Source organism: Chroicocephalus ridibundus, chromosome 6 (genome assembly GCF_963924245.1).
Source record: "Chroicocephalus ridibundus chromosome 6, bChrRid1.1, whole genome shotgun sequence".
NCBI classification, from domain to species: Eukaryota; Metazoa; Chordata; class Aves; order Charadriiformes; family Laridae; genus Chroicocephalus; species Chroicocephalus ridibundus.
The window spans coordinates 75,974,734-76,002,403 of record NC_086289.1 but is presented as its reverse complement, the minus strand read 5'-3'; the positions used below and the strand labels follow the sequence as shown (position 1 = coordinate 76,002,403).

The 27,670-nt window shown below is 64.2% G+C and overlaps 1 protein-coding gene across 2 annotated transcripts; it reads right to left on the bottom strand.

Annotated features, from left to right (window-relative positions):
- Nucleotides 1–91: 91 nt before the first annotated feature.
- Nucleotides 92–26,908, bottom strand: EPHB3 (EPH receptor B3). Of its 2 annotated transcripts, none has more exons than XM_063338695.1 (16): nucleotides 26,719–26,908; nucleotides 13,677–13,741; nucleotides 12,660–13,332; nucleotides 5,354–5,509; nucleotides 4,890–5,225; nucleotides 3,964–4,088; nucleotides 3,652–3,820; nucleotides 3,452–3,557; nucleotides 3,005–3,102; nucleotides 2,717–2,839; nucleotides 2,371–2,618; nucleotides 1,932–2,147; nucleotides 1,693–1,842; nucleotides 1,412–1,605; nucleotides 1,091–1,246; nucleotides 92–850 (listed from the first exon to the last, which is right to left on the bottom strand). In XM_063338695.1, the coding sequence occupies exons 1-16, from the start codon at nucleotides 26,816–26,818 to the stop codon at nucleotides 742–744; spliced, it is 3,024 nt and encodes a 1,007-aa protein (XP_063194765.1). In that variant the 5' UTR covers nucleotides 26,819–26,908; the 3' UTR covers nucleotides 92–741. The 2 variants fall into 2 exon arrangements, with proteins under 2 accessions (XP_063194765.1, XP_063194766.1); XM_063338696.1 differs by having other exon boundaries at nucleotides 3,005–3,057.
- Between the last annotated feature and the right edge of the window lie 762 nt (nucleotides 26,909–27,670).

Genomic DNA, 27,670 nt, shown 5'->3' with positions numbered 1-27,670 from the left:
CCCTCTTATTTTTTTTTTTTAATATATCTCTTTTTTTTTTTCTTTTCTCTCTCTCTTTTTTTTTTTTTTTTTTTTTTTTTTTTTTTTTTTTTATGCCTAACTCCCTGCATAGTAAAATCTCATGGGGTTTGGGTTCTGGCGTGCAAAGCCAAGAAAGGGAGCGAAGCCTTCCCTTGGGACACGTTCCAGTGCAGACCCCCGTGCGGAGGGGCCGCCAGGGCTGGAGGAGAGGAGTGATTGTCTGGGGCCCACGGCCCTGGCCCTGCGGCTCGGCCTTCCCCGGCTGCTTCCACGCGGGGACCAGAGTTAGGGAAGGCTTCGGACGTGTCTGACGGACTCAGCGGACGGGTCAACAGTCTGTGGCCTCGGGGAGGGATGGGACGTGAGGACTCGGGGGGAAAACAGGGTGAAAAGAAATCCAAGAAGCAGAACAACTCTTCAAACCGATGAGCACCGAGACAGGGCGGGAAGCGGGATGTGCCATCTCTGTCCCATAATCCATCTTCAATATGAAGATGTGTTGCTGCCTCACCGCTCCAGGACACGGGACGAAAAGCTGGGCTCCCTCTCGGCACGAGCGCCTCCGATCCCGGGAAGGGCGGCTCGTCCCGTCCTGTCCCAGGCGACCGTCCGAGGCAGAGGAGCGCCGCGTGAAGGGGGAAACGGGGAGCCGGGCTGCACCGCAAACTGAACCTGGTTGGCAGGTTCCCTCGGTCCGTTCCAATGCGGAGTCCCCTGCGGTCAAACCTGCACCGGGAGCGTCTGGTTCATCTGCAGCCTCATGTCCTGAATACTGCTCAGGATCTTCTTCTGGTGCCCTGCTAGCGTCACCCCTATCCTCAGCAGGTCTCTGCAGGGAGAAGGTGAAGACTCAGCCCCCTGCCAGCACCTGGCCCTGCCCCATCCAGCTGCTGCCCAGGCACCCCTCTTCAAGACAGCCCTCTGCCGAGCTCCGGGTCCCTCTTAACACCACAGGGGACTGGATGCTGAATCCCAGACCTTAACCTGCTTGGGAAAACCCCAGGCACAGCGGTGAGGGACGATGCGCCCCAGCCCCAGCCCTCTCCCTCCTCCGCGAGCAGGGACTTACTCTGCAGTCATCTGCGCCACCAGGTCGAAGGAGGCAAAGCCGGCATTGACAAAGTTCTCCTTGTACCGTCCCATTTTGATGGCGTCCAGCCAGTCTCCCACGGTGGTGAAGGTGGTGTAATCCGGGACGGTGCGGTCCAGGAGCGGCTGGGAGATGCTAAAGGGCAAGAGAGCCACAGGTCATGGGGAGCAGGGGGCAGAGAGGTGTAGCTGGAGTTGGGGGAGATTTCTTGTCCCTGCCCTCCCACATCTCCAGTCCCAACCACCCCGGCATTCCCCGGGCTCGGGGGAAGTCCTGGCTGGGGGCAGGGATGCCACTGACCCAGACTGGACGCTGGCGATGACTTTCAGGCTGGCAGCGTTGCGGATGAGCTTGTCCAGCGTGTTGACGATCTGTGCAAACTTGGGCCGCAGGTTGCGGTCCCGCACCCAGCAGTCCAGCATCAGCTGGTGCAGCGCTGTGGGGCAGTCCATGGGGGGTGGCAGCCGGTAATCCTGCTCCACTGCATTGATCACCTGCCGAGAGACATGCAGAGGCAGGCTGTGAGCCGCCCAAGACCCCACGGGTGGCCCACAGCTCCCCACTCCCCAGGGAGCACTTACGTCCTGGTTGGACATGTCCCAGTAGGGTCGCTCCCCGTAGGACATCACTTCCCACATGACGATGCCGTAGCTCCACACGTCGCTGGCTGAAGTAAATTTGCGGTAGGCGATGGCCTCAGGAGCCGTCCATCTGATGGGGATCTTGCCTCCCTGCAGGGATACATGGCTTCGTTATTTAGCACATACCTGGGGGGTCTCCCCCACCCCTGGGTCGGTGGATCCCCCCGAGTGTCCCATACCAGGGAGCTGGTGTAGGTGGGGTCAGCCGGGTCGTCCTCCAGAAAGCGAGAGAGCCCGAAGTCGGACACTTTGCAGACCAAGTTGCTGTTGACCAGGATGTTGCGGGCAGCCAGGTCCCGGTGCACGTAGTTCATTTCCGAAAGGTACTTCATGCCGGCGGCGATGCCCCGCAGCATTCCCACCAGCTGGATGACTGTGAACTGCCCATCGTTCAGCTGCCAGAGGAGAGATCAGAGGGGTTTGCGACACCCCAGATGGATTGGGAAAGGGCCCCACCTTTGGTGTCCCTACAGCCACCCCACCTCCCCCGCCCCAGGAGGTCTATGCACAGCTTAGCCCTGGGGATGCCGGCACGACAAGGCAGAGGGATGGAGGAGGGGGGCTCAGATCCCCCACGCCTGCACGCCCAGCCCCGGGCAGGAGGGGATGGGTACTCACCCGGAGGAAGGAGTCGAGCGCGCAGTTCTCCATGAACTCCGTGATGATCATGACGGGGCGGCTCTTGGTCACCACGCCCTCCAGGTGGATGATGTTGGGGTGGTCGAACTGGCCCATGATGCTGGCCTCGCTCAGGAAGTCCCGCCGCTGCCGCTCCGTATAGCCCACCTTCAGCGTCTTGATGGCCACGAAGATCTCGCGGCGGCCGGGCAGCTTCAGGCGCCCGCGGCACACCTCGCCGAACTCCCCTGCGGCGGGGAAGGGGAGAAGGGGGCAGCAGGGTGAGCACGCGGCAGGGTGAGAGGCAGTGGGGGCAGCAGCTGCTGTGCCCAGCCCCGGGACTTACCTGCTCCAATGACCTCCTCGATTTTCACACAGGAGATGTCAATCTCCTTGGCGAATTCCCGGACGGCTTCATTGGGATCCTCGTAGGTGAAGGGGTCAATGTAGACCTTCATCCCAGGGGTGACTGCAAGGGCACAGGAGTCACCACCGGGAGGGACACAACATGGGCGAGGGCCGGCTGTGGCCCATCCCTCCTGGTCCCTGGCTAGCGAAGGCTGCCCCTTCGCTTGCGCACGGGGCGGGAGTTGGGAGAGGGCAGGCAGAGCCCGTTTGCTGGGCCCACACTCACCGTATTGCTGCAGCTTCTCCGTGTACTCGGGGTCCGTGCTGTTGCGTTGCTTCCTGCCCAAAGGAGACGAGAGGAGGTGTTCAGTAACCATCCCTTTCCTGATGGGGCAAAGACATTCGCTGCCACCTTCCAAATCCCAGCACAGTCTATGCCAGAGAGCTCCTGCCCCGGCAGCCGGCAAGCAGAGCCATCCCGCCGTGCGGCGGGAGAAGGCGGCCTGGCTGTGCTGGGGGAGGACGGCAGAGCCCCGGCTGGTGCCAGGGAAGCAGAGATGCACAGCCCACCCGCAGGACCCGCACTCTGGGACCCACCTGCGGCAGGTCCAGCCCTTTGCTCTCAGACTGGAGCTGCCAGAGCTCTGCCCACAGCCAAGGGGGAGAGCTCTGGGGCAGACACGAGCAGTCCCCAAACCCAGCTCTGAACGCCCCCTCCCCGCAAAGTCAGTACCTGAAGCAGACAATAGCGATGATCACCACGACGATGACGAACAGCAGCCCCGCAGTGGCCGAACCCACGATCAGAGGCAGCTCCTGGAAAGTCTTGCCAGTGGAGCCTGACGGAGGGAGAGGCAGGAATCGAAGTCAAGCTGGGGAAGGAGCACGCACAGGAGGGCTGGGGGACGGAGGCAGCGCAGTCCCGGAACCTACCGTCCTCCGCAGTTGTCTGAAACTCCGTGGGGAGGCTGTAACGGCCGTATCCAGCCACTGTGCGTGCCCGGACCTGCACCATATACCGAGCGTTGGCCTTCAGCCCATCCAGCCGCACGGAGTTCTTCTGGCTGGTGACTGTGTTGGCGATGCCATCGCTCTGGCCTTGCTACAGGGGAGAGACCTGGGTGTCACCTCTGTGAAGTGATCACCCCCTTGCTGCCCCTCCTTGCCCTGGGCACTGTCTCTGCAGGGACCCTTTTTGCCACAAGGGTTGGAGGAGGGAAAAGGCTGCTCTGCCTCCTGCTTTACCTTCTCCGAGTACTTGATCTCATAGTCAAGAATGATGCCGTTGGGTCTCTCCGGGGGAGTCCACGACAGCGTCATGCTGTTGCCGGTGCTGCTGTGCAGGTGCATCGTAGGCACGGCAGACGGGGCTAGGAAAGAGGGCAGGGGAGGAATGAGCCATCTGTGCCAGGGTCCCCCCTCCACCACCCCGCATCAGCCTGGGCGGACTCTGCCTAGGACCTGCTCGGATAACCCTGCTGGAAAGGGATGGAAAAGCCTTGAGACTGGCCTCCCACAAATCTTCCTAGGGAGGTGCGATCTCACCGTCCTGCAGCCAAGGTGATGAGGGACGAAGGGGACCCTTGGAAATAGCATCAAGGTAATACTTTGCCCCACGCCTAGCCGCAAACTGGTCTGGGGAAGGGCCCTGCCCGCCCAAACCAGGGCTCCTTCGCCGCCTCCGCTCACCAGGGGGTCCACGCTCCACCCCACCGACGAGACCCGTGAAATCAGATCAGAGCGCGGTGGCTGGAGATTACCAGCACGCTGGAGCCGGGCCAGAGCGGGAGGAAGGAGGGAAGGGCAGAGCGCTCGGCTGGCTGCGAAGGTTTGGGTTGGTGCTGCGCCTTCCCAGGCCCACAGGGGAGAAATCTCATTTCCTTCCTCCTCCCTTCACAGCAGGCACATCTCTGGGGTAGGTCTAGGAGATCCACAGCTCTCCGGAGCATCTGCCAACCCTGCCCTTCTCCGCTTGCACGCGTTCTGATCTCATCTCCTCCAGGGACACGCGTTAAACGGAGAGGAGAATTTACCCAGGGGATTAGATGCAGGCGCGGAGAGCCAGTAACGCGGCAGCACAAAGGACTGCAGCCTCCAAGGCTGTCAGCAAGAAATCCCCGCTCCGCTCTGCGGCGGAGAGCCAGCCCCTGCTCCCTGGCAGCTCCACTCACCTGCCTGGTTGGTGGTGATGTTGACAGAGGCGAAATGGGGAGCGTAAGGGCTCTTGTTGGAGATGCCATTCACGGCCTGGATTTCGAAGGTGTACTGGGTGTGGGCCATCAGGTTGCTGATGTAGATGCGACGCTCGGTGAGGCCGAGCTGGCGCGGCACGAACTCCACGTTGTCGTCGCAGCGGGTGCACAGGCGCCGCTCCACGCTGCACTTCTTGCAGATGACGTTGTAGAGCAGGTCGTCCCGCCCGCCCGTGTCCTGCGGCTCGCTCCACTCCAGCACCAGCGATGTCTCGTTCACATTGGAGATGACGCTGCGGGGGGCAGAGGGGACACCTGCGGGGGGAATGTGGGGGTCAGGGATGGCGTGCCCCCATGCCCGGCTCACCTCTGGCGTGGGCACAGCATGGGGCACGGACCCCTGCTGCCTCCAGACACCCCCCCTCGCCCAGGACAGGACTCACTGGTGCAGGCGCTGTCTGCGGGGTCCGTGTCCGCCCGGAAAAAGCCGTTTCGACACGTGCAGACTGTTGCTGCTCCGGAGGTGGTTCGGCTGTTGGGAGGGCAGGGAGAGCAGGGACCTTCCCCCTGCTTAGACTTGAAGGTTCCCGGGCCACACGCTGGAGGAAGGAAAAACAAACCCCAGTTACTAAGTGCACCCAGAAAACATCCACTGTTCCCCCGAGGCTGGGCAGACCCCTTCCTCACTCCTTGCCAAATCTCCCATCGGTGGCTTGAGGACCACAGGCCACTTTTCAGCTGCCACCAGCCATGTCCAGGGACGCGGTGCCCCAGGTTGGACAGGGTGGGCGATAGCATGCTGCTGGCACAGGGCACGGGCACCCACCAGCGCAGGCACAGCTCTGCCCAGGAGACGCTGTGCTCCGGTGTCAGATCTGGGACAGCCGGAGATGGGAAGAGCTGGTCGCCAGCAGCTGTACGGGGATCAGGTCCCCATTTTGTTTCTTCACTGCACATCCCAAGGGCTTTGCCGTACATTAACTCCCCCTTCCCCTGCTGGTTTCCACACCCAGCACCCTCCATAGGGTCAGTGATCCATTCTCCTGGGAAACAGGGCTGCGAAGGAAAGGACCCCCCAGTCCTGCCCACAGCAGCCCCTGCGAGAGGCCTCTGCAGCCCCAAACACGGCCACTCAGCCCCAAACCCTCTGAAAACCCGTGGGCTCTTCAGCCACTTCTCAGCCCCGGGGCGGTGGCACCTCCTCAGTCCGGCTCAAGTGGAGCCCGAGCGAGATTAAAACATTCCTGCAGGTCCTTGGCTAAAGAGCTGCTCCGGCATCGCTGCCACCCCCTACCCCCGCTTCCGCACAGGGTCCTTCAAGGAGCCACAAGTCCTGGGATCCGGCCCGGCTGGCAGCGCGGGGCGTTCAGTCCTAACGAGGGGCACGTGAAAGGATTAACAGCGCTTGAGCCAAGGGGCAGAGCGGCCTCGAGAACCCGACCCACACCTCGAAATAGCCTGATTTATCGCAGTGCTGCCCCAAGGAAGCGGGGCCCGTGCTTTGCGTTCGCAGCTGGCCAAAGTGGCAAGAGACCTGCCGGCGTTGGCTCTGCTTTGGCATCACCCTGTTTGCCACGGCCGGGGCGGCATCACCACCGATGGCCCTGGAGAAAGGCGCAGCCTCCTCGCTCTGCCGGGGGTCGGGCAGCTCCCGAGGGTGCGTAACCCTCCTGGCAGCCCTGTCCCACATCACCCCGTCAACAGGAGGAGGTTTCCTGGTGCTTCAAGTGGAAGCTTCCTGCTATGAGGAATCTCCCGACGCCCTCCGTGGAAGTCTTCCGGCTGGTCGCAGCCCCACGCGCAGGGTGTGGAGCGCTGCTGAGTCACACGCTGCGGGGCCGGCCCCGCGGGGACCCGCACACCGCTGCGGGGGGCCGTCCTGGCCCCCCCGGTTTGCCCAGGCACCGAGCGATGGCAGCTCCAGAGAAGCCCCCATCCATGGCGGTGCTGCTGGGCAGGGGGACGCGTGAGCAGCCCCATCACGGGGGAGGCACCCTGCTGCCGAGCGGGGAGCCGCGGAGCTGGTCGGGCGGCAGGAGCTGCCTCCCGCTCCCAGGCACGAGCCCTCTGGCAAGGAGGCTCCTCTTCGGTGAGAACAGGACCAGCCACACGGCTCGGCTCGCTCCGGCTCCTTGACCTGAGCTCACCCAGCCTCCGGGCCTTCCCTTCGGAAAGCAGAGCTCAGCCCGTCCCAGCTGCGCGGGCCGGAGGGCAGAGGAGCACGCAGCCCTGCTCCTCCGCGAGCCATGGGAGCCCCCGGCCAGCAGGTCCAGGGCTCCTGTCCCCCAGCCCGGGCCACCCTCGCCACCACCAAATGACGGCAAAAGCCCAGGGGTAGCGGAGCGGCCCCGGCACAGGCTGACCCACCCCAGCCGGAGCCCGGGCGGCTCGAACTGGGTGGATGCAGATTCACACATAAGGAACCAGATTGCTGAGGAATGAGAGATGACTGAAACCTCTTGGACAGGAACGCTCTGGGCTCAGAAAGCTGCCAAACACGCTCCGGTTATGGACAGGAGCCCAGATCCATCAGGGACAAACCCCCTGAAATAACAGGCTTGTTGGGGGAGAGCAAAGCTGGAGCGACCAGGGCTCGTGTGAGCCCCAGCGCAGCACGGCAGCCGGGCACCGCGGTGCTTGGCAAAGGGTGCAGGAGGGATGATGGTGCCTGGTCTCCTGCACGGGTTACGGGCACAGAGGGGACAGCGTCTCCTGCGCTCCCGGACACGGGAGGAAGGGACGGGCAGGGCCATCCCTGGGTAGCCACGTGCCACCCTGCCGGAGTGCCCAGCGCAGGAACGAGGGATGAAGGCGATTCCTCCACACCCTCACGCCACCCTGGCAGGCGAGGGACAAGCCACATCCCAGCCCTGTTACGCAGGGAAGAGGAGAGGGACCGGGGCCCAGATGCGCTCCAGTGCTTAAGTTTCCAACCCCACTTAATAAATCAGAGCATAAAGACCTCGGTGGCAGCGTGACAGCTCTCAGCCGCCACATTTGAAGGCTGTAACTGAGCTGAAAGCTGATCTCAGGTCCCCGGTGGATAAGCCGCTGTGTCATCTCTTCTCTGCAAGAAACTGCCTGTACAACAACCACTGTCTTGGCCGGCACGCCGGGGAACGAGCTGGGAGCTCCGGAGCCGGAACGTGCCTCTACCCAGCCGGAGCCAGGCTCCCTGCTCCCCACCGAGAGCTTTGCATAAGCACTTTTCCTGCTGAAGTGTCCTCAAATAAAATAACAACCCTGAACCTCCGCACGCAGATCGCATCTCCCGGCTCCAGGCCGCGGACACCTCCGGGGAGAACATGACAGTCGGTGACAGCCACAGGATAACAGGTCAGGGAAGCGAAGCGGAGCTCCCCGCTCTGCAGAGGAGCTGCTGGTTCGATGGGAGAGAGACGCAGCCCGGTCTGACAGCGGGGATCGGCTGCCGAGGGGGTTTGTGGGGGTGCGGGAGGGAGGGGGGCAGTAACGCAGCCCTGGGGCTGCTGCAGAATTGCCCCTGCACCCTCCAAAGAGCACGGCACGGCACGGCACGGCACCCACTGCCTGCCCTCCGCCGACTCCTGGCAGCCCTGCCGGGATTTTCATCAGTCGCCCACCTCCGTGAGCGGATCCTGCCTCGCAGAGCCGCCGGGGGAAGAGGAGGGCACTCTTCCCAAATACAGTCCCCACCCCGGTGAATAAAGTCCGAGGGAGGGAGCCACAAAAACACCGAGAGAAAACCCTCCTGGCAGCAGCAGAGAGCCGTGACTCATCCCGCAGGCAGCCTCCATTGCTGCACGGGATGCGGGCAAGCAGCAACGAACCCCGCGCGCACCCTCAAAACTTTGGGGTCCCCCCCGCCTCGGGAAAGGGAGGGAGGGAGGGGAGGACAGCCCACAGCACATCAGGCAACACCAGCCCTGAACCACCCTGCTCCGGACCGCCACTGCTTTCCCATCCGCGCCACGCTGGTCCAGCCGGGCAGCATCCTCCCAGCTATTTCTCTCCCCGTAGGACTGAAGCAGAACGCCTGGCTTGAGCCGAGATAAATTAAACCGATCACATCCCTTTGTCCAGCAACCCTGTAATTTCTTTAAAGGCAACATTCGAGTTTGCCTGGGCTGATCTGTGCTTTATGAACCTGCACGGCTCGCTCCCTTCCCGCTTTCGTAAGCGGCTGCAGATGGATTAGAGCTGTGGAAGCAATAGCCTGGCTACAGCCAAGGCGGTAACTCTCTTTTTAAGTTACTCTTAAAAGGCACTTAGATTTATTTTTTTTTTTTAAATCACCCTTTGGGTGGAAATATTTCACACTAGTGCAGTCCAAAAGTGAATGGACTAAATTTGAAGGGGAGAGAAGGGAAAGAGCCCTCAAGGGTTTGAACAGTGGCATCCGAGGAACAGGCGGGAAACCAATTTTTTTTTTTTTTTTTTTTTGTTTTAAAAGAAGGGGAAAAAAAAATAATTTTCAATAAGCGAAGCTGCCTCTCGAGCAGCAGGGTCACAGGCAGGACGGCGGGGCAGATTTCCTCCAGCGTGCTACAAGCGAGCCATTGTGGAGCTGGCTGGCGGTGCCGGCCGCTCGCCCCTGCCCGCGCTGCCCGCGCTGCCCGCCGCCTTTGATCTGCAGCCGGGCAATTACCAGCAGCAGTTTCACTTCCTGGGTTTCATGCAGCCGGCCCGTGTTGCAACGCAAAGCTGCAAACAGTTGGCAAGTGCAATGCTGGCTTGGCACTTTTTTTTTTTTTCTCCAAATTCGGTGTGATGTTCCCATTAGTCACTGATTGCAAGGGAAATTTATTTTCTCGAAAATCCAGATTTTGGCCCCCAGCCTGACCTGCTGTCACCTGCGGACTGTGCTCAAATATACAGCACGTGGGGAGAGCCGGAAAGGGACATCCAAAAGGCTGGGAAATGGGTCAGAGGAAGCGTGGCGTCACGCTGCAGTCTCCCCCCGCGCTTTTATGGGTTGGGGTCCATCGCCTGCACCACGCTACTGGCCCCCTGCCCAGCGGGGCCACCGTGTCCCCTCTCCAGGACCCCCCACGGGCATCAAGGGCCACGCGAGGAGGGGGCTCGCTGCCAGCCTTGGCATGGGGGGGCAGCCAGACCCCAAACTTGCCCGCCTTTGGGTGATGCCGGCGACACAGGGGGTGCAGACCCTGGTGAATCCGGCATGGGGAGCACACGCCCTGGCACATTTTTGGGGAGGTGCCGCCCGTGGGGTTGCTCTGTGCCTCAGCACCAAATCCCCCAAGTTACTCGGGTGCTTGCAACCCACATGGAGGAGAGACGGGGGCTGCAGGGCTCGGGTGCGAGGGGCGAAGGAGCCTTCGTCCCCCTCCCTGGCCAGCAGCTCCTCTTCCTCCTGCAAGAGCTGCCTCCGCAGCTCTGCCTGGCGGGGAGCGTGTGGGAAGCGGCACAACCCCCAGAAGGGCCGTGTGCTAATTAAATAAAGATAATGAGGCTGAGAATGAGATGCCAAATCAATGCTGTGGCAACTCAGGACGGGAGCGCCAGATACCAGCCTGGCGTATCGCATTACAAAGCATGCCAAAGAAACTGCCTTCAGCCCGGCGGGATGAGCCCCGCTCCCCAGGGACCGGGATACAGGCGGCATTGTGACAGGTCTGAATGCGAGGTCTAATCCTGGCTCTGGATGGAGATAAAGAGGAGGAGGAGGAGGAGGAGATCTTCAAAGGCCACTGAAAGTCTGGGGAAAGGGGGAGATTTACAACAGGGCTTATCCCATCTAAGCAGTAACTGGGTATTGTTATTTATTAAAATGCCATCTGGCACTCCGGAGTGCTCCTTGCCGGTGCGGTGAAGCCTCGGTGGGCTCCCCGGGGCGGGAGCGACAACACCCCATCTCTCGGGGGTGTCCCGCACCTCTCCCCACACCGTGGGGGCCGAGAGCCTTCCCAGCGGTGCCGGGCTGCCGAAACGGGGCAAGGGGACTTCCAGCCGAGAGCAGAAAAGGGAGCTGAGGCTCCGGCTTCTCCCAGCCCTTCTTCAGCTGTTTCCACTTAAAACACACGATCATATGGCGGAAAATCTGATCCTCCGAGTGCAGCGCAACTTTCCCAGAGAAACGTGAGGACACGGCCGCTCCTGCCCAGCGAAGGCAGGCTGCCGGATGGAGACGTGCCCGTGGCTCGGCGCGGCTTCCCCGCGCGCTGGGGAGGAAGCCGAGGCTTGGGGAGGGGAATGAAAGGCGGTGGGAGAGCTGCTGCGAGGGCGTCTGCCCGGCCAGGGGGATGCGGAGAGGGGACCTCGCCCCGGGCTGCAGCGATGCCCCAAACCCCACCCGAGGAGCCCTTGTTCCCGCCTTGGGATGCTCCGCTTGGGGACACAGCCCGGCTGCTGGCTTGAAACGGTGTCACCTCGTGCCCAAACCCCGCTGGGAAAGAGCAAACACCCCGTATGGTCCAAGATCTCCCAGTCCGAGCGAGAAGGAAAGCAGGTCCCCAGCCCCCTGGGAGCGGGGACCCCAGCAGACACTTTTAAGTGTGGGCTCCTTGCCCGGTGACGATGTTGGTGTCCCTCTGCCCCAAGAGGAGCAGTATCAGCTGCTCACAAGCCTGATGCAAGGGCCAGGGCACAAGCAGCCAGCCCCCCAAGTCAGGGCTGTGCTGGCCCCGATGGTGCCGGAGGCTCCGGTCCCCCAGCAGAGCCGTGGCCTCGCGGAGGCTGAGCGATCCCCAGGAAGCCGCAGTGGCACGGCCAACAGCTACGCTGCTCCCAAAGCCAGCCGAGAGGCCGGCCTGGCCGAGCCCCACGTCACAGGCTGACCCAAATCGCATCGCCCCTGCCAAGAGCCACGGGCCGGCGCCAAGCATCCCGTCATCGGCACGCACAAGGCATCCAGCTCCCTGAGCGATGCCTCCAGACAAGGGAAGCAGGGACCCTTCTGCCCTAGATCCGAACCACCCCACGGCAGGGTCCTGCGTGCTGGAGACGGCTCCCAAGAACAAAATCAGCCCAAGGAAAAGCAACATCCATCCAGGCAGATTTTCCCTTATCAACACGCCCAAGCTGGGGTGAAAGAGCAACACCAAAGCTGCCAAGAGGACCCACCCAGGGCTATCCTGCCATCCAGGGCAGCTCTCCATCCCCAAGATCTCTGTGTGCAGGATGAGGATGCTCTTCCCTCCCCTCTGAGCAGGGATGGGGAGCTCCGACTCCCCTGCCTTTGTTCCGCTCCCCCCCTTCCCTGCTGCAAGCCCCGGTGCTGGCAGGGGGAGCGCGCATCCGAACGGCTTCTCCTGCAGCCAGCCCAGCAGGGCCCCGCTCGCCACCGGGCTTTCCGAGAGCCTCCACACACGCAACGTGAAATCACGGTTGTCAGGAACAATCGCTCGCCCCAGCCACCAGCACGGCAGGAGGGAGAGAGGGGAGCCGCTGGACACGGCAGCGGGGGTGAGAGGGAGGTTTTGGTAACGCTCAGGGGCTTAAACGTGCTGGATCCTGCTGAGGACCGTGCCTTAAGCCATGGCTCCCGGCGAGGCGACGCATCCCACGGAGGAAGCTAAGCAGCGTGTCACAGCAGGCACCGCGCCAGCCTGGACCACGAAGGCTTTCAGGCTTCCAGATGCTGAGTCAAACTGCAGACCCCGTCCTCTGAGATACCACCCCGCTCCCTCCTCAGGGAGCCTGCTCAGCTCCCAGGCCTCCGAAAACAGACCGAGCTCAACACAAAACCGCCTCCTCTGCATCAACGCGTCCGCAGGGACAAGAGCCACGGCCGCTCTGCCACGCACGTACCTTGGCACTGGGTATCCTTCATGGTCGGCTCATATCCAGCGGCACACGTGCAGGCTCCCACGGGTACCATCCACTCGCCATCACCGTTGCAGTACAGCTTGAGGGGTACAGACACCTCCACCGCGTTGGGGATGCAGGTGCCCGGCGCGATGACCAGAGAAGTGGGCTCGGCCCCCGTTAAAGTCTCCGGGAAGATAGCAAAGCCAGCAATGGTGTTGGAGCACTTCTTGTAGAAAGCCCGGACGGAGATGAGGGACATGCAGGCTCCCAGGTCCTGGAAGGCCAGGTAAAAGCCATTCTTGGAGAGAGGGCCAAAACTGCGCACCTTGGTGTTCACGCGGCCAGACTCCAGCTTGGAGAAGCTCTCGTCCGGGGCAATTGTATCCACTTTGATATAGGGGTTCTCCATCCAGAAAGGGCTGTTTGCAGAGGCAGAATCCGTATCCGACTCGTAATAGAAGAGGTTGAAGGTCTCTTTGCAGGAGCCGGGGATGTTGGGGATGCTGTTGCAGTCCCGCACGGTAAACTTCAGCTCCACGTAGACGCGCTGGACGTCCTGGCGCTGGATGAACTTGGTGCGAAGCCAATTGTTCTGGTTGGCCTCCCGCACGTTGCACACCTGGTACGTGCGGATGGGGTTCATGGCCTCGTCGTAACCGCTGACTTCTTCCCACTGCAGGTGAGAGGGGAGCATGTTAGATCCCCAGCCAGCGACATCAGCGCCACGGACACACGGCAAAAGGCGTGGGGTGGGGGGGAGCAGGCAACAGCCAACAGGGAAGAGAAGCAGCTGCACCTCCACCCGTCCCAGCCCTCCTGGTCATCACGGTGACTAAGAGCAACCTGGGCCAGGGACCATGGCGCTCCCGCTCTGCCAGCACGGAGTCAGGAGGAGATGGTTTGACGAGGCGAGAGGATGAGGAGGGGAGAGAAGGGGGAAGATGCAGCCCCGATTCCCCCGGGCTGGGACCAGCTGTACCCTTTGGAGGTTGGGACCGGGGCTGGCTCCAGACTTACCCCTGTCTCCGGATGAGTTGTCCATGCCAACTCAGAGGTCACCCACTTCGTGTCCATCAGGGTTTCTGGAGGGAGAGGGAGGAGAGAAAGAAGTAATTGGAGACGAAGGCCAAGATTAGAGGAAAAAAAAAAAAAAACAATCCAGGAGGAGTGGGGGAGAGGAGAGCCGAGCCTGACATTTCTGTGGAAAACAGCAACTTGGGGGGTGAGATGTGGTGGGAGGAGGGGGAGCGGCGCAGACAGACTCCAGATTTCTCTTCTCCCGTCAGGAGAACAGGAAGAGCGAGGCGTCCCCGGAGAGCCGTGCCGGAGCGGGGACGCAGCAGGATGAGGAGCCGGCCAGGTGGCAAGGGGGGGACGGGGACGGGCTGCCACCCCCAGCCACCGGCGTGGCTAGCCATGCCTCCCGGCCAGTGCGGGGGGTGCCAGAGGAGGGAGAGCGGGCGCCCTCCCCCTCCGCTTTGGCAGGGCGCGTATTTACTGTGGCTGGGGTTGAAAGGGCCCGTTCCCATGACAGGGCGGTGCGGGCCAGGCAGGTTTATCCAGAGGAGGAGGGACTGGCAGGCTGCTCTCCCAGAGACGCCCCACATCACTCATTTTACAAGAGGGGAGAAGAATTTGACCGTCTGGCCAACATTCCTGGAGCAGACTACAAGACAAACCACCCCGGCAGCATTCCCCAAACAGCCCCAGCCCCAGCCTTGGGGGAGCGAGACGCTTGTCTGGGAAGAGCTGCAATTGCAGGCAGCTGTCCCTAATCCCGGGCAGTGCCGCGCGGCTCTGCGCAGGCACCACGCGGGAAAACCGGGAGCTAAACGCGAGGACGGAGAACAACGACACGCTCCGGGGCTGGTGCCCATGGCCCCTCTGTGGGCTGCTGGCTCTGCGACCCCCAAGCCAGGGATGGGCCCGTAGGCTGTTTGGAGGGGAGCAGGTACTCCTGGGGTCCTCTGGCCCCTCTCCTGCCCAGGGGGGGTTTGGGGCAAGGGGGCTGCAAACCCCAGAGCTGGGCAACAGTCCCCTGCAGACCCCAGGGTGCTCACAGGGGCTCTGGTGCTGGCCCCAGGACCAGCTCCAAAACACCTCCCTGCTGAGGGCATCCCCCTCCCCAGCTGCAGGCACGGCCCTGTGCCAGACCCCACACCGCTCCTCAGAGGGCCGGCTGTCTGTCTGTCCCTCAGCCCAGCCAGTCCTGGATGTGGGGCAGGGAGCCATGGCTCTGAGCCCCCCGAGCTTGCAGCAGTCTGGGAGCCGCTGGCTCTCGATGGCCGGGGCAGCCCGGCTGTGCCAGGCACCACGGCTCAGCCCCAGCTCCTTCCCTCCCACCCCAGGGAAACCACAGGCTGGCCCGGCCAGGGAGGAAGCGCGGAGGAGGAAGGAAACGTTCACGCGTCGCAGGGTTTCGGATGAAGCCCGGCTGGAAGGAAACACCTTCCTCCCCTGTCCCACCCTGGGGAGACCCGCCAGCAGCTCCCGAGCCAGCACCCACGGAGGGGCCAGGCGCGCGGGCCGCGATGCCACCGCGGCACAGATAAACAGGCACATCTGGGGACACGTGGGCTCTCTGACCCGCCCGCTGTTTGCCAGGATCCCAGCCCGGCCGGCTGCCTCCCACCCAGGCTGTTCGCGTGGAGCAAACACAAAAGCAGTCCCACTGGGGGCTGGTGGCACTGGCAGCAGACACGGCACTGGGGACAGAGAGAGGAAAGCCCCTCGGGCGCCAGCTCCCCAGCCGGGAGAGGGTCAGCATCTACAACAGGAAGGACCGACCGAGACCGGCTCTTGTTTGCCAACAGGAGGAGTGCGGAGGTGGTTACCGGGCAGTGGTTATTTGTTGTTTCTCAAAAAGACAAACTAAGGGCACCCAGCAAAAGCAAAGGAAGGGCAGGAAGGAGCCCTCCGGCAAGCGAGTAACGCAGGGCGCTCGTGACGAGGACACCAGGAGGGCCGGGGCACAGGGTGCGCGGGATGGGGCTGGGCACCCATGGGGCAGCCTCTGCCCGTGTCCCAAAGCGCTGCCTGCCCGGGGGACCCAGCAAACCGCCATCCCTCTCCCCTCCCCTTGCCCACAGCATCGCCTGCTGACCGCTGGCAAGGGCCGGAGTGGGGCTCCGCACGGCCACGAGAGCCCCCTGTGATGCTGCCGCGCTCCTGGAGCCCTGCGGCCGGTGCCGGACCATGGGGGAGCAGGTTGCAGAGCGGGGCCACCCGCACCTCTCAGAGGGACGGGCCCCGTGCCGGCTGCCCTAATAAGGGCAGAGCGGAGCCGGCGAGGGCCCCGCACGCCGCGCTGGCGGCGGAGCAGAGCCAAGTGTGCGCTCGGCGCTGACAGGGCGCCCGGCTGCCAAGTCCCAGCGCAGAGACCCTGCGCAGGTCCGGCCAGCACAGGGCCCCGCTCCCGGCACGGGCAGCTGGGTGGGTGCTCCTGGTCGTGGCGGGAGGAGCGGGGAAGGGGTGCCCGGCGCGCTCAGGGCCGGTGCGGATGAGCGGCGCAGCGGTGAGTCAGGCGGGAGATGGGGATCTGGGTGGCAGGGTGTGCCTGGGAGCGGGGCAGCGTGAGCATCCCGTGGCCAGCCACGGCTGAGCTGGGCCGGACCTGACCATGCGGGCATCCCTGCTCCTGGGCCGGGAGGGGAGTCTCACTCCCCAGACCTGCCCAGGGCGTGCGGGAGCTCCCCTACACACCAGCAGCCTCCACACAGGCAGCCCGTGCCATGCCCGGCCACAGGACAGGGCACACCGTAACCATCCCCTCCGTCAGCGCCCATCCCCACTGGTGCCGGCCCGGGGCAGGGACACGGCTGGGACAGGAGACTCGCTGCCTGCATCCTCATTTGGCAGCATCTGCCATCTGACCAGCAGAGGAGGGGAAAAACCTGACAGAGCCAAGCCGGCCGCTGGTGCAAGAGCCACACAAACCACACGGAGAGAGCGGGGAAGGGAAATAATAAAAATAAAAATCACCGAGCGACTCAGCTAAAGGAAACGGGCCGAGCGCAGAGGGCAGCGGGGGTTTCCTGCAGCCATGGGAGCGAGCGGGACCAGGCGGAGCCCCCCAGCCCCTCACAGCCCACCGCTGTGACGGTCACAGGCGGGTGGCCCTGATGCATGGTCCCGGGGCTGGCGACGGCACGCTGAGCCGCGCTGGCTGCAGAAACCATCTCTCTGCCCTTAACGTTGCCACAGAGATCTTGCGGCAGCCTGGCACCCAACCCGAGTCCTTTCTCCAGCAAACACCGGGGCACGCCAAGCGTTGACCCCCCATGAAAGGCCACATGCCAGCATCCAGGGCTGAGGAGACGGGCAAGCACCGGGGCTCAGCAGCTGGCTGCTCCTTCCCTCCGGCACATGGTGCCAGAGGTGGGCTCGGTGGCGGCACCGGCAGTTTCCTGGCTCGGTTCAGGTTTGCAGGTGCTTCGGAGGGACGTGAAGGGCGTCAGCGCTGGCCGAGCAGTGAGTCAAAGCCACCTCAATCCCGCGTGCCACAGCGAGAGCCCGGTCCCATTAGTCAAGGGGAAATTGGCTCCCAATTTCGCCAGCTTGGGGAAGTCACCCTAAGGCTTGCTTTATCACTGTCTGCAGCGCTGGGGAGTTGTCCTCTCCTTACCTTCAGCCGGGCCAAGGCAAGGGATGCAGCAGGAGCCTCGCTACACCCAGCAGGCCACGGCCAACCCGACATAAAAACAGGATTCCCACGGCAGAGTGGGATCCCGGAGCAGAGAAAGAGCCTCACCCCTCCGACGGGGCTGTGAGCATCGTTCCGACTGCCCCCTCCCTGCCCTGCAAAAACCTCCTCCTAGGTGCACCCCGAGCTGCAAAGACGAGGGTTCCCCTGCCAGCAGCCCTCCCGTCACCTCCACAGAGTCCCCCCAGCATTTCGCTGGGCGTTTGAAGCCCTGGCGAGGACCCATCTGGAGCCGGGGACCTCTTCCTCCCCGCGCAGGGGGCTCAGGAATGTGGTGCGTACGGTCTGAGCCCAGCGAAAACGTTTGAACTCCCCCCTCCGAGAGGCCCAGAGAGCCCGTCTCGCGCTGCCGAGCCAGAAAGCGTGTGTGTGTGTTGGCGGGGGGGCGGGTGGGGGGGAATCAAAATTCTTTCAAGATGAAGCCGCCGGGGAAAGACTCAAATCGCCTTCACCAACCGGCTCCGGTTTGAACGCTCTCGCCTTTGAACACGGGGACGGCCGGCTTTTATCAGGATGCGCTGGGCAAGGTAGGACAGGACGCCAGCTCCTCGCCCCCGACGGGGAGGAAGCCAACTCGCTCCAGTCCAGAGCATCCTGAAAGAAGGCAAGGGAGGAAAGTTAGTAAAGACGCCCACGCAGCCTTGCCGCAAACAGAGGAACCTGTTCCGCAACGTGCCCGTGCTCTCTGGGAGCTAGCCACACCATGTCTGCAGGAGCCTGGCGTGGGGCGAGTGGCCCGGACCGGCCGTATGGCCGGTCCGGACCACTCGCCCCACGCCAGGCTCCTGGAGAAAGCATCGATCTCTGAGCCATTTGCCCCAGGACATGGCTTGGCTTCCACCGCGGCGGCTGCTCACGGTGGTGCCGGATGCCTCTCCCCGTCTCCGCTGAGCCTCTGCGTTCCTCTGGAAGGAAAGGCAGCTCGTTTAGGGATGCTCTTTCCATCTTGGTGACTGCCTGCTAGTCAAAAAGCCACCAAAAGGGGCATCTCCCCGCGTATTTTAATTTCCTCCTTGGTTTTGAAGATAATTACGGCAGGAGCGAGCGGCCTTGCGTGCTCCCCATTCAAGCACCTATCGGTACAATTAATCCCGGCACCGTTCTGAGCAGCGGCACAAAGGGCCTTTGGTGTAAGGTCCTTTATCTGGGAACAAAGAGCTGCCTGTGGGAGAGAACCTGAGGTTGCACTTTTCCCGCTGACGAGCCTTTTGCGTACACAAAAGCCGAGCCACACAGAGCGCCCTGCGCCCGCGTCAGGTCTGGGAGACCCCGCAACGTGTTTTCCCGGAGCGTGCCGCCCCCCCTCCCCGGATCCCTCCTCCTCCGGGAGGTTCCTTCCCCGTCTCGTTCCAGCCAAACCCCACGGCTGTCCTCCTCCCAGGCACGGAATGGCCTCGCACAAGCTGCCTGCAAGGGGAAAGCGCTCCCATTCTCCTCAGCCCAAGGCAGAGCTCCGGGGATGTGGCACCCCATGGACGGCAGCTTCAAAGCCATTGTGCTGGGAGGTTTCGGCACTCAGCCGAAAACTCAGCAACTGCTCGTGCCCGAGCTGTGCCGCGGGAAGGGGAGGCTCTGGCTGATGCAGCCGAGAGCCAGGAGAACAGTGAGGAAGACTGCAGCCATGGAGGCAGGCAGGCAGCAAGGAGGGCACCCACGGGGCTGGCAGCACCAGGGGGTGCCGGGGGTACCCACAGAGAAGGTACCAGGCGTGGGGTTTGGGAGCCTGGCGGAGGTGCCGGCAGATGCTGTCTGCCGGCTCCCTCTGCAGGGACGGGGCTGGCAGCACCACCGGCACAGCCCACACACCCGCCGGGGAACCCCGGCTCTCCCGGGGACCCCTCCTGCACGCTCGGCTGCCCCAGCGTCCGGCACGGGGCCGGGGGCGCATGCAGGGTCCCACCCTCGCCCTCGCCGGCTGCCGGGCCGGGCAGGCCAGGCGGTGCGGTTCAGCCCAAGGGAAGGGCTGGAGCTCTCCCTATCGCCGCCCACGCTGGGAACCCGTCCCTGCGCCGAGCAGGGCGCCTGCTGCTCCCCAGCACCCAGGGGGGAGACGCGGGGCGGCCGTGGGAGCTGGCCCCCCACCCCGTCCCACTCAGACTGCCCATGCCCACCAAGGCGTGCTTGCCCCAGGTCCGGGGCGAGCTGATGACTTGCCAACAAACTGGGAACAAAGGGAAGAGAGGAAGGGAAGGAAAAAAAAAAATAAAAAGAAATATGGGGCCTGTATCACAGCTGTGGCCCTTCGTGCCAAGGGCGTTTGGCCCATCATCAAAGGGGATCGGATTTGCTGAGGCAAATGATGACACATCCACTTCAAGCGGGGCAGGTTCTGCCTGCTGCTGGAGGCGAGCCACCGGAGTGAAGAAGTACTGTGGGCACTTAATAATAGACTCATTATTTCTGCATTATGGCAGGGCCTAGAGGCCCCAACTGAGATTAAGGCCCCTTTGTACACACCACACACGCACGCACAAGGGCAGGCAGTCCCTGCCCCGGAGAGCCTGGCCGAGGATGGGCACCACCACTGGTCTCGGCACCACCACTGGTACCGGCCGCCCGGCACCACAGCAAGCTCCTGGCAGAGCCCGAGATGCCAATTCCAAGGATGCTCCAAGGACGCATCCTCTATTTCCCAATCCCACACCTGCACCCGGGTATAACAACCTCATGCGGGGAGATGTCCCCGTGACTCGAGCCACCGGCCGGCTGCATCTCCCTCCCACCTGACCCCAAAGCCCTGCTCCTCCTGAATGGGCAGATCCAGCTCCTGGATGACGGGAGCTGCCCGGCAGGCGGGATGGCGGGGGACGGGAGCGCTCCCTCCCTCCGGCCCTGCCCTGTCGCCCACCCGCCGGTCGCGGAGCGGCTGAAGAGGGTTTTCCGGCCGCGTGCTCCTCGCCAGGAGCTGTTTCCTGACGGCCGCCAGACAGACTGAAGCATGTGAGAGGGGACAGGTGCCAGCTCCGCAAGACGCAGATCGAGTGGCAGCGCCCGGGATGCGGGGAGGGACGGGCCCTCGCCTCCTCCCGCTCACGCACCGGCTCGAGCCGGGGAGGGCAGATTTCTGCTGTTTTGCGAGCTGTGCCAAGCCCAGCTCCAGCGCCCGCTGGCACCCCCCTCCAAAGCACGGTACTCGGAGCCCGGGGCTTTCGCAGGAGGGCCAGCTCCTGCCCTGCAGTCGCACGCCAAGGACACGTGCAGCCCGCTGCCCGAGCCCTGCCAGGTCCCGCAGAAAGGCCGTACTGACGCCGGGAGAGGAGGCGAGCCAGCTGCCCGAGTCCAGCCCTGCACTGCAATTACTGTTCTATTAATACCGCGGGGATTTCGGATGTCAGAGCCCGGTGTGCCACGCCGGGGTCAGCTCAGCCAGGGAAGAGCTGCCATCCCCGGCATCCACGTGGTGGATGCAACCCGCTGCTCGCTGCTGCGGCTCGCCCCGGGGAAAAAAACCTGCTTTCGCTCCAGCAGGCTGCGGAGAAGGGGAACGGACAGACCCCACGGACAGCCTGCCTGCTGCCAGACACACTGCCGGCCATGAAACGAGCGCTGCCTGCTTGGGACGGGCATGTCCCAAAAGGACAGCCCGCTGCAGCTCCCCGCCACGGGGACAACGTGACCAGCCGCGCCGGGCAGGCAAGAGCTCCGTGGGCCAGTGGGCAGGAGAGATTTATAGGTCACCGTCCCCAGCAGGAACGGCCACGCAGCCACCCTCCGCTGCCACAGGAATAACTCATCTGATCGGGAGACGCCAGACCTGTTCGAGCCGCGAATGCCATCGACCGGGACGTAGGCAGTAAATCGGCCTGCAAAACCGCCTTCGCTTCCAGGCTCTGATATGGCGGGGTGGGGGGGGTGGGGGCGAGCCCACTGCCTCCCTCCATGGCCCCATGGGGCAGGTGTCCCCATGGGGCTGAGCCGGGCTGGCATGGGCGGGTGGAGAGCCCCAAAGTCCCCAGGGGAAGGAAGGGAGCACGGTCGGTGCTGCAGGCCTGCCTCCGCAGGGCAGCCATTTGCGGCAGGCTGGGAGCCAAAAGGCCCCTCTCCCCCCTCCAGCTCCGTTTTTTTTTCCAGGTTGTACTTTTGGAGAGAGCCCAAGGAAGGAGTAATGATATTTAAAAAAAAAAAAAAAAAAACCAAAAAAAAACACAAACCAAAAAAAAAAAAACCAACCCCACACCACAACCCAAAAAACCCACCCCCTCCCCAAAAAAGGTTACTCGCTGCACATCCAAGGTTCGCCCCACAGACAGGGCGGCTCGGCTGCCAAGCTCCATCCCATCCCGGCAGAGCGGAGCGGGAGCTTCTGCCAAGATCTCCCTCCTCTCTCCTGCCTGGGGCAGTTACCCAAATCTCCGCGCTGCTCTCCGCTGCTTCCTCGGCTCTCCGCGAGCACCGAGCCCATCTGGAACTGCTTAAACCCAAATATCCCCCCCACCCCCTTCCCTGCCTCCCCCACCCCCAAAGTCAGATTCTTCCAGAGTTAAAACAAGCACAGAGTCAGGAGGGGGTGCCGGGCCGGGCTGACTCGCTCCTTCATTTCAGTTTAATTTCTGGGGAACTAGAATAAATCTGTTCCTGGCGATCGTTCAAGCCCTGCACATTTTTCTCATTAATAAAAAAAGGCCTTGGATCGCACGCCGCGTGTGCGTGCGCGCCCGCCGAGCCCCCCGCGCCCCCCCGGCACTGCGGGGTCCCCTCCTGCGCCCCAGCCCTCGCCGGGCAGGCAGCTGAGCACCCCGGGGGACTGGGGGGAGCCTGGTGTCCCCTCCCCGGGGACAGGGACGGGTTTGGGCAGCCCCACCTCGGAGCGCAACAGGGAGGCCCAAATTCTCCCGCAGCTGCCGGCGGGGAGGGAAGCCCCCGGGGAGGGGGGTGTCCCTGCTGCCCCCCCCCCCAGCCATGGCAGCCCCCGCGGGGCCCCCGGGGCATTCCTGGGGAGGGGGCCGGGAAACAGGTGTTTGTCAACAGCTCCCGCCACATGCGTGAGAAACGCCAGGCCCCGGCAGCGCGTGGCTTAGCGACGGGCAAAAATAAAATAAAAAAAGACCCCCCCACCTCCAGCAATCACACCCCCCTGCCCCCCAGCCCGGGACCCCCGGCCGGCACACGCTGGCACGCGCGCGGAGAGCGGCCATGGGGCCAGCACTCTGCCCTGCCGCCGCGCTCCTGCCTCTTCCCAAGATGGCTCCCCTTCCTCTTCAGAGGGGCGGCCATGCGAAGCCGGCGCCGGGCCCGCTCCCTCCCGCCTCGGGGAGCACCGCGGGGCTCGGCCGTGCCGAAGGGAAAGCGGGCGCCAGGGGAGGGCTGCAGCCCCTCTGGAAACGGCGGCCGCCTGGGAAGGGGACGCGACCCCGCTCCCCAGCTCGGCCCAACAAGGGCTCGACGGCCCCACAAGGCCGTGATGGCCGTGCCGAGGGCGGGCGATGCCGAAGCGCGAGTGTGGGAGGACGAGGCCTCGCCAGGAGCAGCGGGGCCGGCCCTCGTCAGGCCAGCCGCCCACCCGCCCCGCAAAATGGCTCCCCTTGGGCTCCCCACGGGGACGGCCCGTGCCCCGCCACCAGCCCCGCCCCAGGACTGGGTTTTGAGCAACAGCAACAACAAAACACAAACAACAACAACAAAAAAAAAAAAACCAAACCAACCCCAAAACACGAATTTGAATGGGACCGCTCCAGCTGGGCGGGAGCGCCCCTGCAAAGGCTTGCCTGGCCTTCAAGATGGCAGCCGGTGCCCGGGGGCTCTGGGCCATGCCGGGCTCCCCGGCCGCAGAGGGGCACCCCCACCCCACCGTCCCCCCCAGCTTGGGAGCGCACCCCATCCCGAAGCGACGCCAGCTCCTTAACGGCTCCAACCCCAGGGAAGCGCGGGGCGATGGCGGCCCATGGGGACAGTCCCCCTCTGCCGGGGGTCTCGGCAGGGGGGGAGGCCGGCGCCCACCTCCCCGCCGGGAACGGGGATCCCCACCCCGGGGCCGCCCCGGCACCCTTCCCCCAGCGCGGCTCCCAGGCGGAGACGCTCAATCCCGACAAACCAGTTTGACTCAGCACAACAGGAACAGCTACAATTTTAAAAACATGCAAGTCTGTGATTCAGATTGCTCGGGCTGTTTTAATTAAAACGCCAAGCTCCCCTGCTCCAGTGGCAGCAGCGAACGGCTCACGGAAAGAAAATGCAACAAACTGGTTTCCCCAAATATCTCTCGCAGTAAGTCATCACAACAAAACAAGGAGTTTCGGTTCATTCCTTAAAAACCAGAGGCCGCTATTCCCAATGGCCGGGGCCGGGCCCCGCAGCCACAGCCTGGCTGCAGCCGGACCCCGGCGCTGCCAGCTCTCCCTCTGCCCGGCTCTCCGCACGCTCCGCTGGACACAAAGGGAGAGCCCTTCTCCTCCCCGCCGCGGACGGGTCTCCTCAAACGCAGCTTTTTAGGGTGGAATGGGAGATTCGATGAATCCGGTGATCGCCGCGAAACCCCGCAACCCACTCTCCCTCACAGCCCTACGCCAAGCGTCAATAAAACAGCAGGGCTAACTTCCCCCCATCACCCCGCCGAGAAACATGCCATTTCAGTGAAAAGTAATTAAACGGAAAGCAAATCTGCCTGCCAAGAAAATACCTGGCAGTTCCAGTACCGGGGTCAATTAAGCAGGGGTTTGCCGGTGCGGAGAGGAGTGTGGTCAGCCTGTGTAACGCCCGGGGGCTGCTGACGACGACAATCCCCCCTATAAACCCTCCTGCTTTTGGGGGGGTTTGGGTATTTCGCCAGCCCGGGGCTCCACGCAGAGACACGGTGCCTTTGCACAGGGCTCGGGGTGGGGGAGCACATGGGAAACCCCGACTTTAGACAGCGTCCCGCGCCCACAGAGGCCTGAGAGAGCGCGTGCCGCTCCCGGCCCCCCTGGGGTGATGGGCAGATGGAGCCTGCGGCCGTCCATGCTCCCTCGGGGCTGTTGTGAAGCCTGGGGTTTTACCCCCGGACAGTGGGCAAAGGCCCTGAAGGCAGCACGTTCCCCACACCGCTCCCCGTGGGGTCTCCGCTCCCGCAGCCCCGCCGGGACAAACTCCTCGGCTCCAACCCCTGCGCCGGAGAAAAGATCCGCTGTTGCCCCCGGATAGAGCATTCCTTCTGCAGCCGGCCTGGGGACTGCTGAACCGGAGAAGAAAAACACATTGTGACTTCAAACAGACCCCGCGCACTTACAGGATCTGGAGAGAAACCATTTTCTCCTCGGCAGCACAAAGCCCTCACTGAGCTGCTGCCGAACGCGGCTTTTCCCCTCCACCCCCGTGGGGCCTTGTAAAGAAACCCAACTCCCCGCCACCCCCCGGGGACGGCCCCGCAGCCCCCAGCCCTCCCAGCCGGGCACCGGCCGCAAGCCCAGCCTGTTGTCCCCACGCAGGGGACGGCAAGGTGGCCAGGTCCGGGGACCGCTTGCCGCCGTTGTCACCCGCAGGACGTGCGTGCAGATTTATGGCCGGGCCAGATTTATGATCGGCACTAAAATACCCGAGTGAACGTGCACGCTGGATTCACAGCAACCGCACGAACGTGCTGGTCCCCGTCAGGGAGCCGCGTCACGAGCCGCCAGAAGCGCGGGAGCTCGGTGACCCCGACGCCGGCCACAGCTTCCCAGCGCTGGGCAAGGCAGAGACCGCTCCCGGCCCCACTGCAACTTTCCCTCCAGCTTGGACAAGAGTGAAGGCGAAAGGAGGAAAAAAAAAAAAAAAAAAAAAAAAAAAAGAAGAAAATCCCATGGGAACCAGGGCCAGCCCCAAAAACGCTGGGCGAGTGCCAGCCAGCCCCGAAGCGGTCCCATGGGGCTGGCACCCAGCGGGGCCCTGACCGCCTTGGGCAGCACCTTCGGCCCCGACCCTTCCACACGCTCGGGAAGCCGAGAGAAGCCAGCGACTCCCCAGCAGCAGCTGTTTATTTTCTCTCCACCCGGCTCTTCGCACCGCTCCATCCCCGGGCGGCGGCAGGGGACAGAGCGGGGCTCCCCGGGGACGGTCCCCGGGGGTTGCTCCCACCCCGGCTTTCCTCCCCAGTCCCCAAACCGCTGGTGGGAAGCGGGTTGCCCGCAGGCGTGGGGTGCCCTGAGGAAGCCCCCCCTGCCCACAACTTCATCCGCCCGGGGCTCCCGCTCCGAGCAGGCCCACGGCACACAAAGGAGGGCGATTTTTTACATTTTTCCCCCCTTTAAAGGAAAAAAAAAAAAAAAAAAAAAAGAAAAAAATCGCAGGGAAGGTGGGTGAAAAGAAACAAGGGCAACGAGCACCCCCCAAACTTTCTACAAAGCCCAAAGCCGGGGGAAACGTGCGTCCCCCCCACCAAACACGGCTCCCGCCCACGGTGGCCCCCACGGTGCTGCGGCCCCAACCCCGCACCGCGGGGCGACGGCAGCGGAAGCCCGAGCACAAAAAACTGCCTCCGAGCACAAAAAAAACTGCCTTCGAGCACAAAAAAAGCCGCCCCCCGCCCTCCCTCCCCGGCCGGGCGGAGACACCGTCCGCTCCCCTCCGCCGGGGTCTCCCCCCAGCCCCCTCCCGCTGCCCCAGCGGCGGGCCGGTTACCGGACACCGGAGCCCCGCCGCCCCCGGCCGCAGCCCCGCACACTTTGTGCTCAGACACAAAAACCCGCCCGGGCCCCCTCATCCTCCTCCTCCTCCTCCTCCTCCACGATGCCACCCGCCCCGGGACCCCCCGGGCCCCCAGCGGGGCCAAAAGCCGCTTTTCTCGCTCAAAGCCGGGGTGTGTGTGGGGGGGAACAGGCGACGGCGCTGCCCCGCGGGCCGGGGTTCACCCTCCGGGAGGGGGACGACATAATTCACCCTCCTTTTACCCCCCGCTCCGGGGGGGGCAGAGCGGCTCCGGCGGCCCCACGCCGGAGGCTCGGGGGTTAAGGCGGCGGGCGCGGCGAGCCCCGCCGGGGAAGGGACGGAGCCGGACGCGGCACACGGACGCGGCTCCGGCGGCCCCACCAGTTCTGGCACGCCGCGAGCTTCCACTGGCAGAAATATTAATTTCCCAGCCCTCTCGGCCGCGGCGAAAAGCCCCGGAACGTGAACCGAGTATCCAAGGAGGCGCCGCTCCCCGCCAGCGGCCGCCGGCCGCGCCTCGGCCGCGCCGGGCTGGGTTCCACGGGGCGTTGACTCTGAAACCTACTGAGGGCGGCTTAGCGCTGGCGGCGGCGCTGCGGCGGCGAGCTCCCCGCGCGGACAACCGGGGACGAGAGGAGCCGGCGGAGGACGCCGACGAGGCCCGGCGGGCCGGGGCCACCCCGGAGGGTGCCTGCCTGCGTGTATGTGTGCGCGGTCGCCCGGGCCCCGGTGCGGCGGGAGGGCGCGCCCGGTACTCACCCTCCAGAGCGCGGCGTCCGCCGGGCAGCAGGAGGAGCAGGAGGAGGGGCAGGAGCGGCGGCGGCGGCGGCGGGGGGATCCCCGGTCGGGCCGCGGCCATGGCGGGGTGCGGCGGCCCCGCCGGCCAGTCCCAGCTCGGCGCCACGCGCGGCTCCTCTCGCGCCGCGCCACGCTCGCGCTCTGGCGCCGCCGCCGCCGCCGCCGCCGCTGAGCAGCGCGGGGCGGGGCCGCGCCCGCCAATCAGCCCCGCCCCTGGCAACCCGGCGGCCCTGGCGACGGAAGGAGCGGCGCCCATTGGCCGGCGGCGGGGAGGGGGGCGGAGCCTCCGCGGAAAGATGAATCGGAGGGGGCGGGCGCTGCCCGGCGCGCCCCCGCTGGCCCCGCCCTCCCCCGCGCGGGAGGTGCAGGGCGGGGAGCGCGCCCCACCCAGCGGCCGCACGCGGAACTGGGCTCTTAAAGGGGCCGCGCTCCCGGGAGCCCCGCAGCCCCCCGGCCCGCCCTGCCCCCAACGGGTGCTCATGGCTGCGAGAGCCTGTCAGCGTGTGGCCCCTCCGTGCCCCACCACTGGCACCCTGGTTTGCCTGTGCCACCCATCACCACCCCATCCTCTACAGTCCCATCCCTTCCCATCCCATCTTATTCCGTCCCAATCTCACGCATCCCACCCTGTGCCATCCCACCTCACCCCATCCTGTCCCAGCCCAGCCCATCCCATCCCGTCTCACCCGTCACATCACGTCCCACCTCGTCCCCACTACACTGTGATTCCCACCCTGGTCAGGGCTGAGCGCTGAGGTCCCGGCCAGGGTGACACCATACAGTGTGCGCCCTTCAGTGACCTCCCCAGCTCCTCCTTCCCCCACCCCCAGGGTGCCTTCCTCACCGTCCTCCTCATCAGAGACAGCGCACACAGCCACGGTCTCCGGCCTCAGTCCTCCCCCCGTTCCCTCCC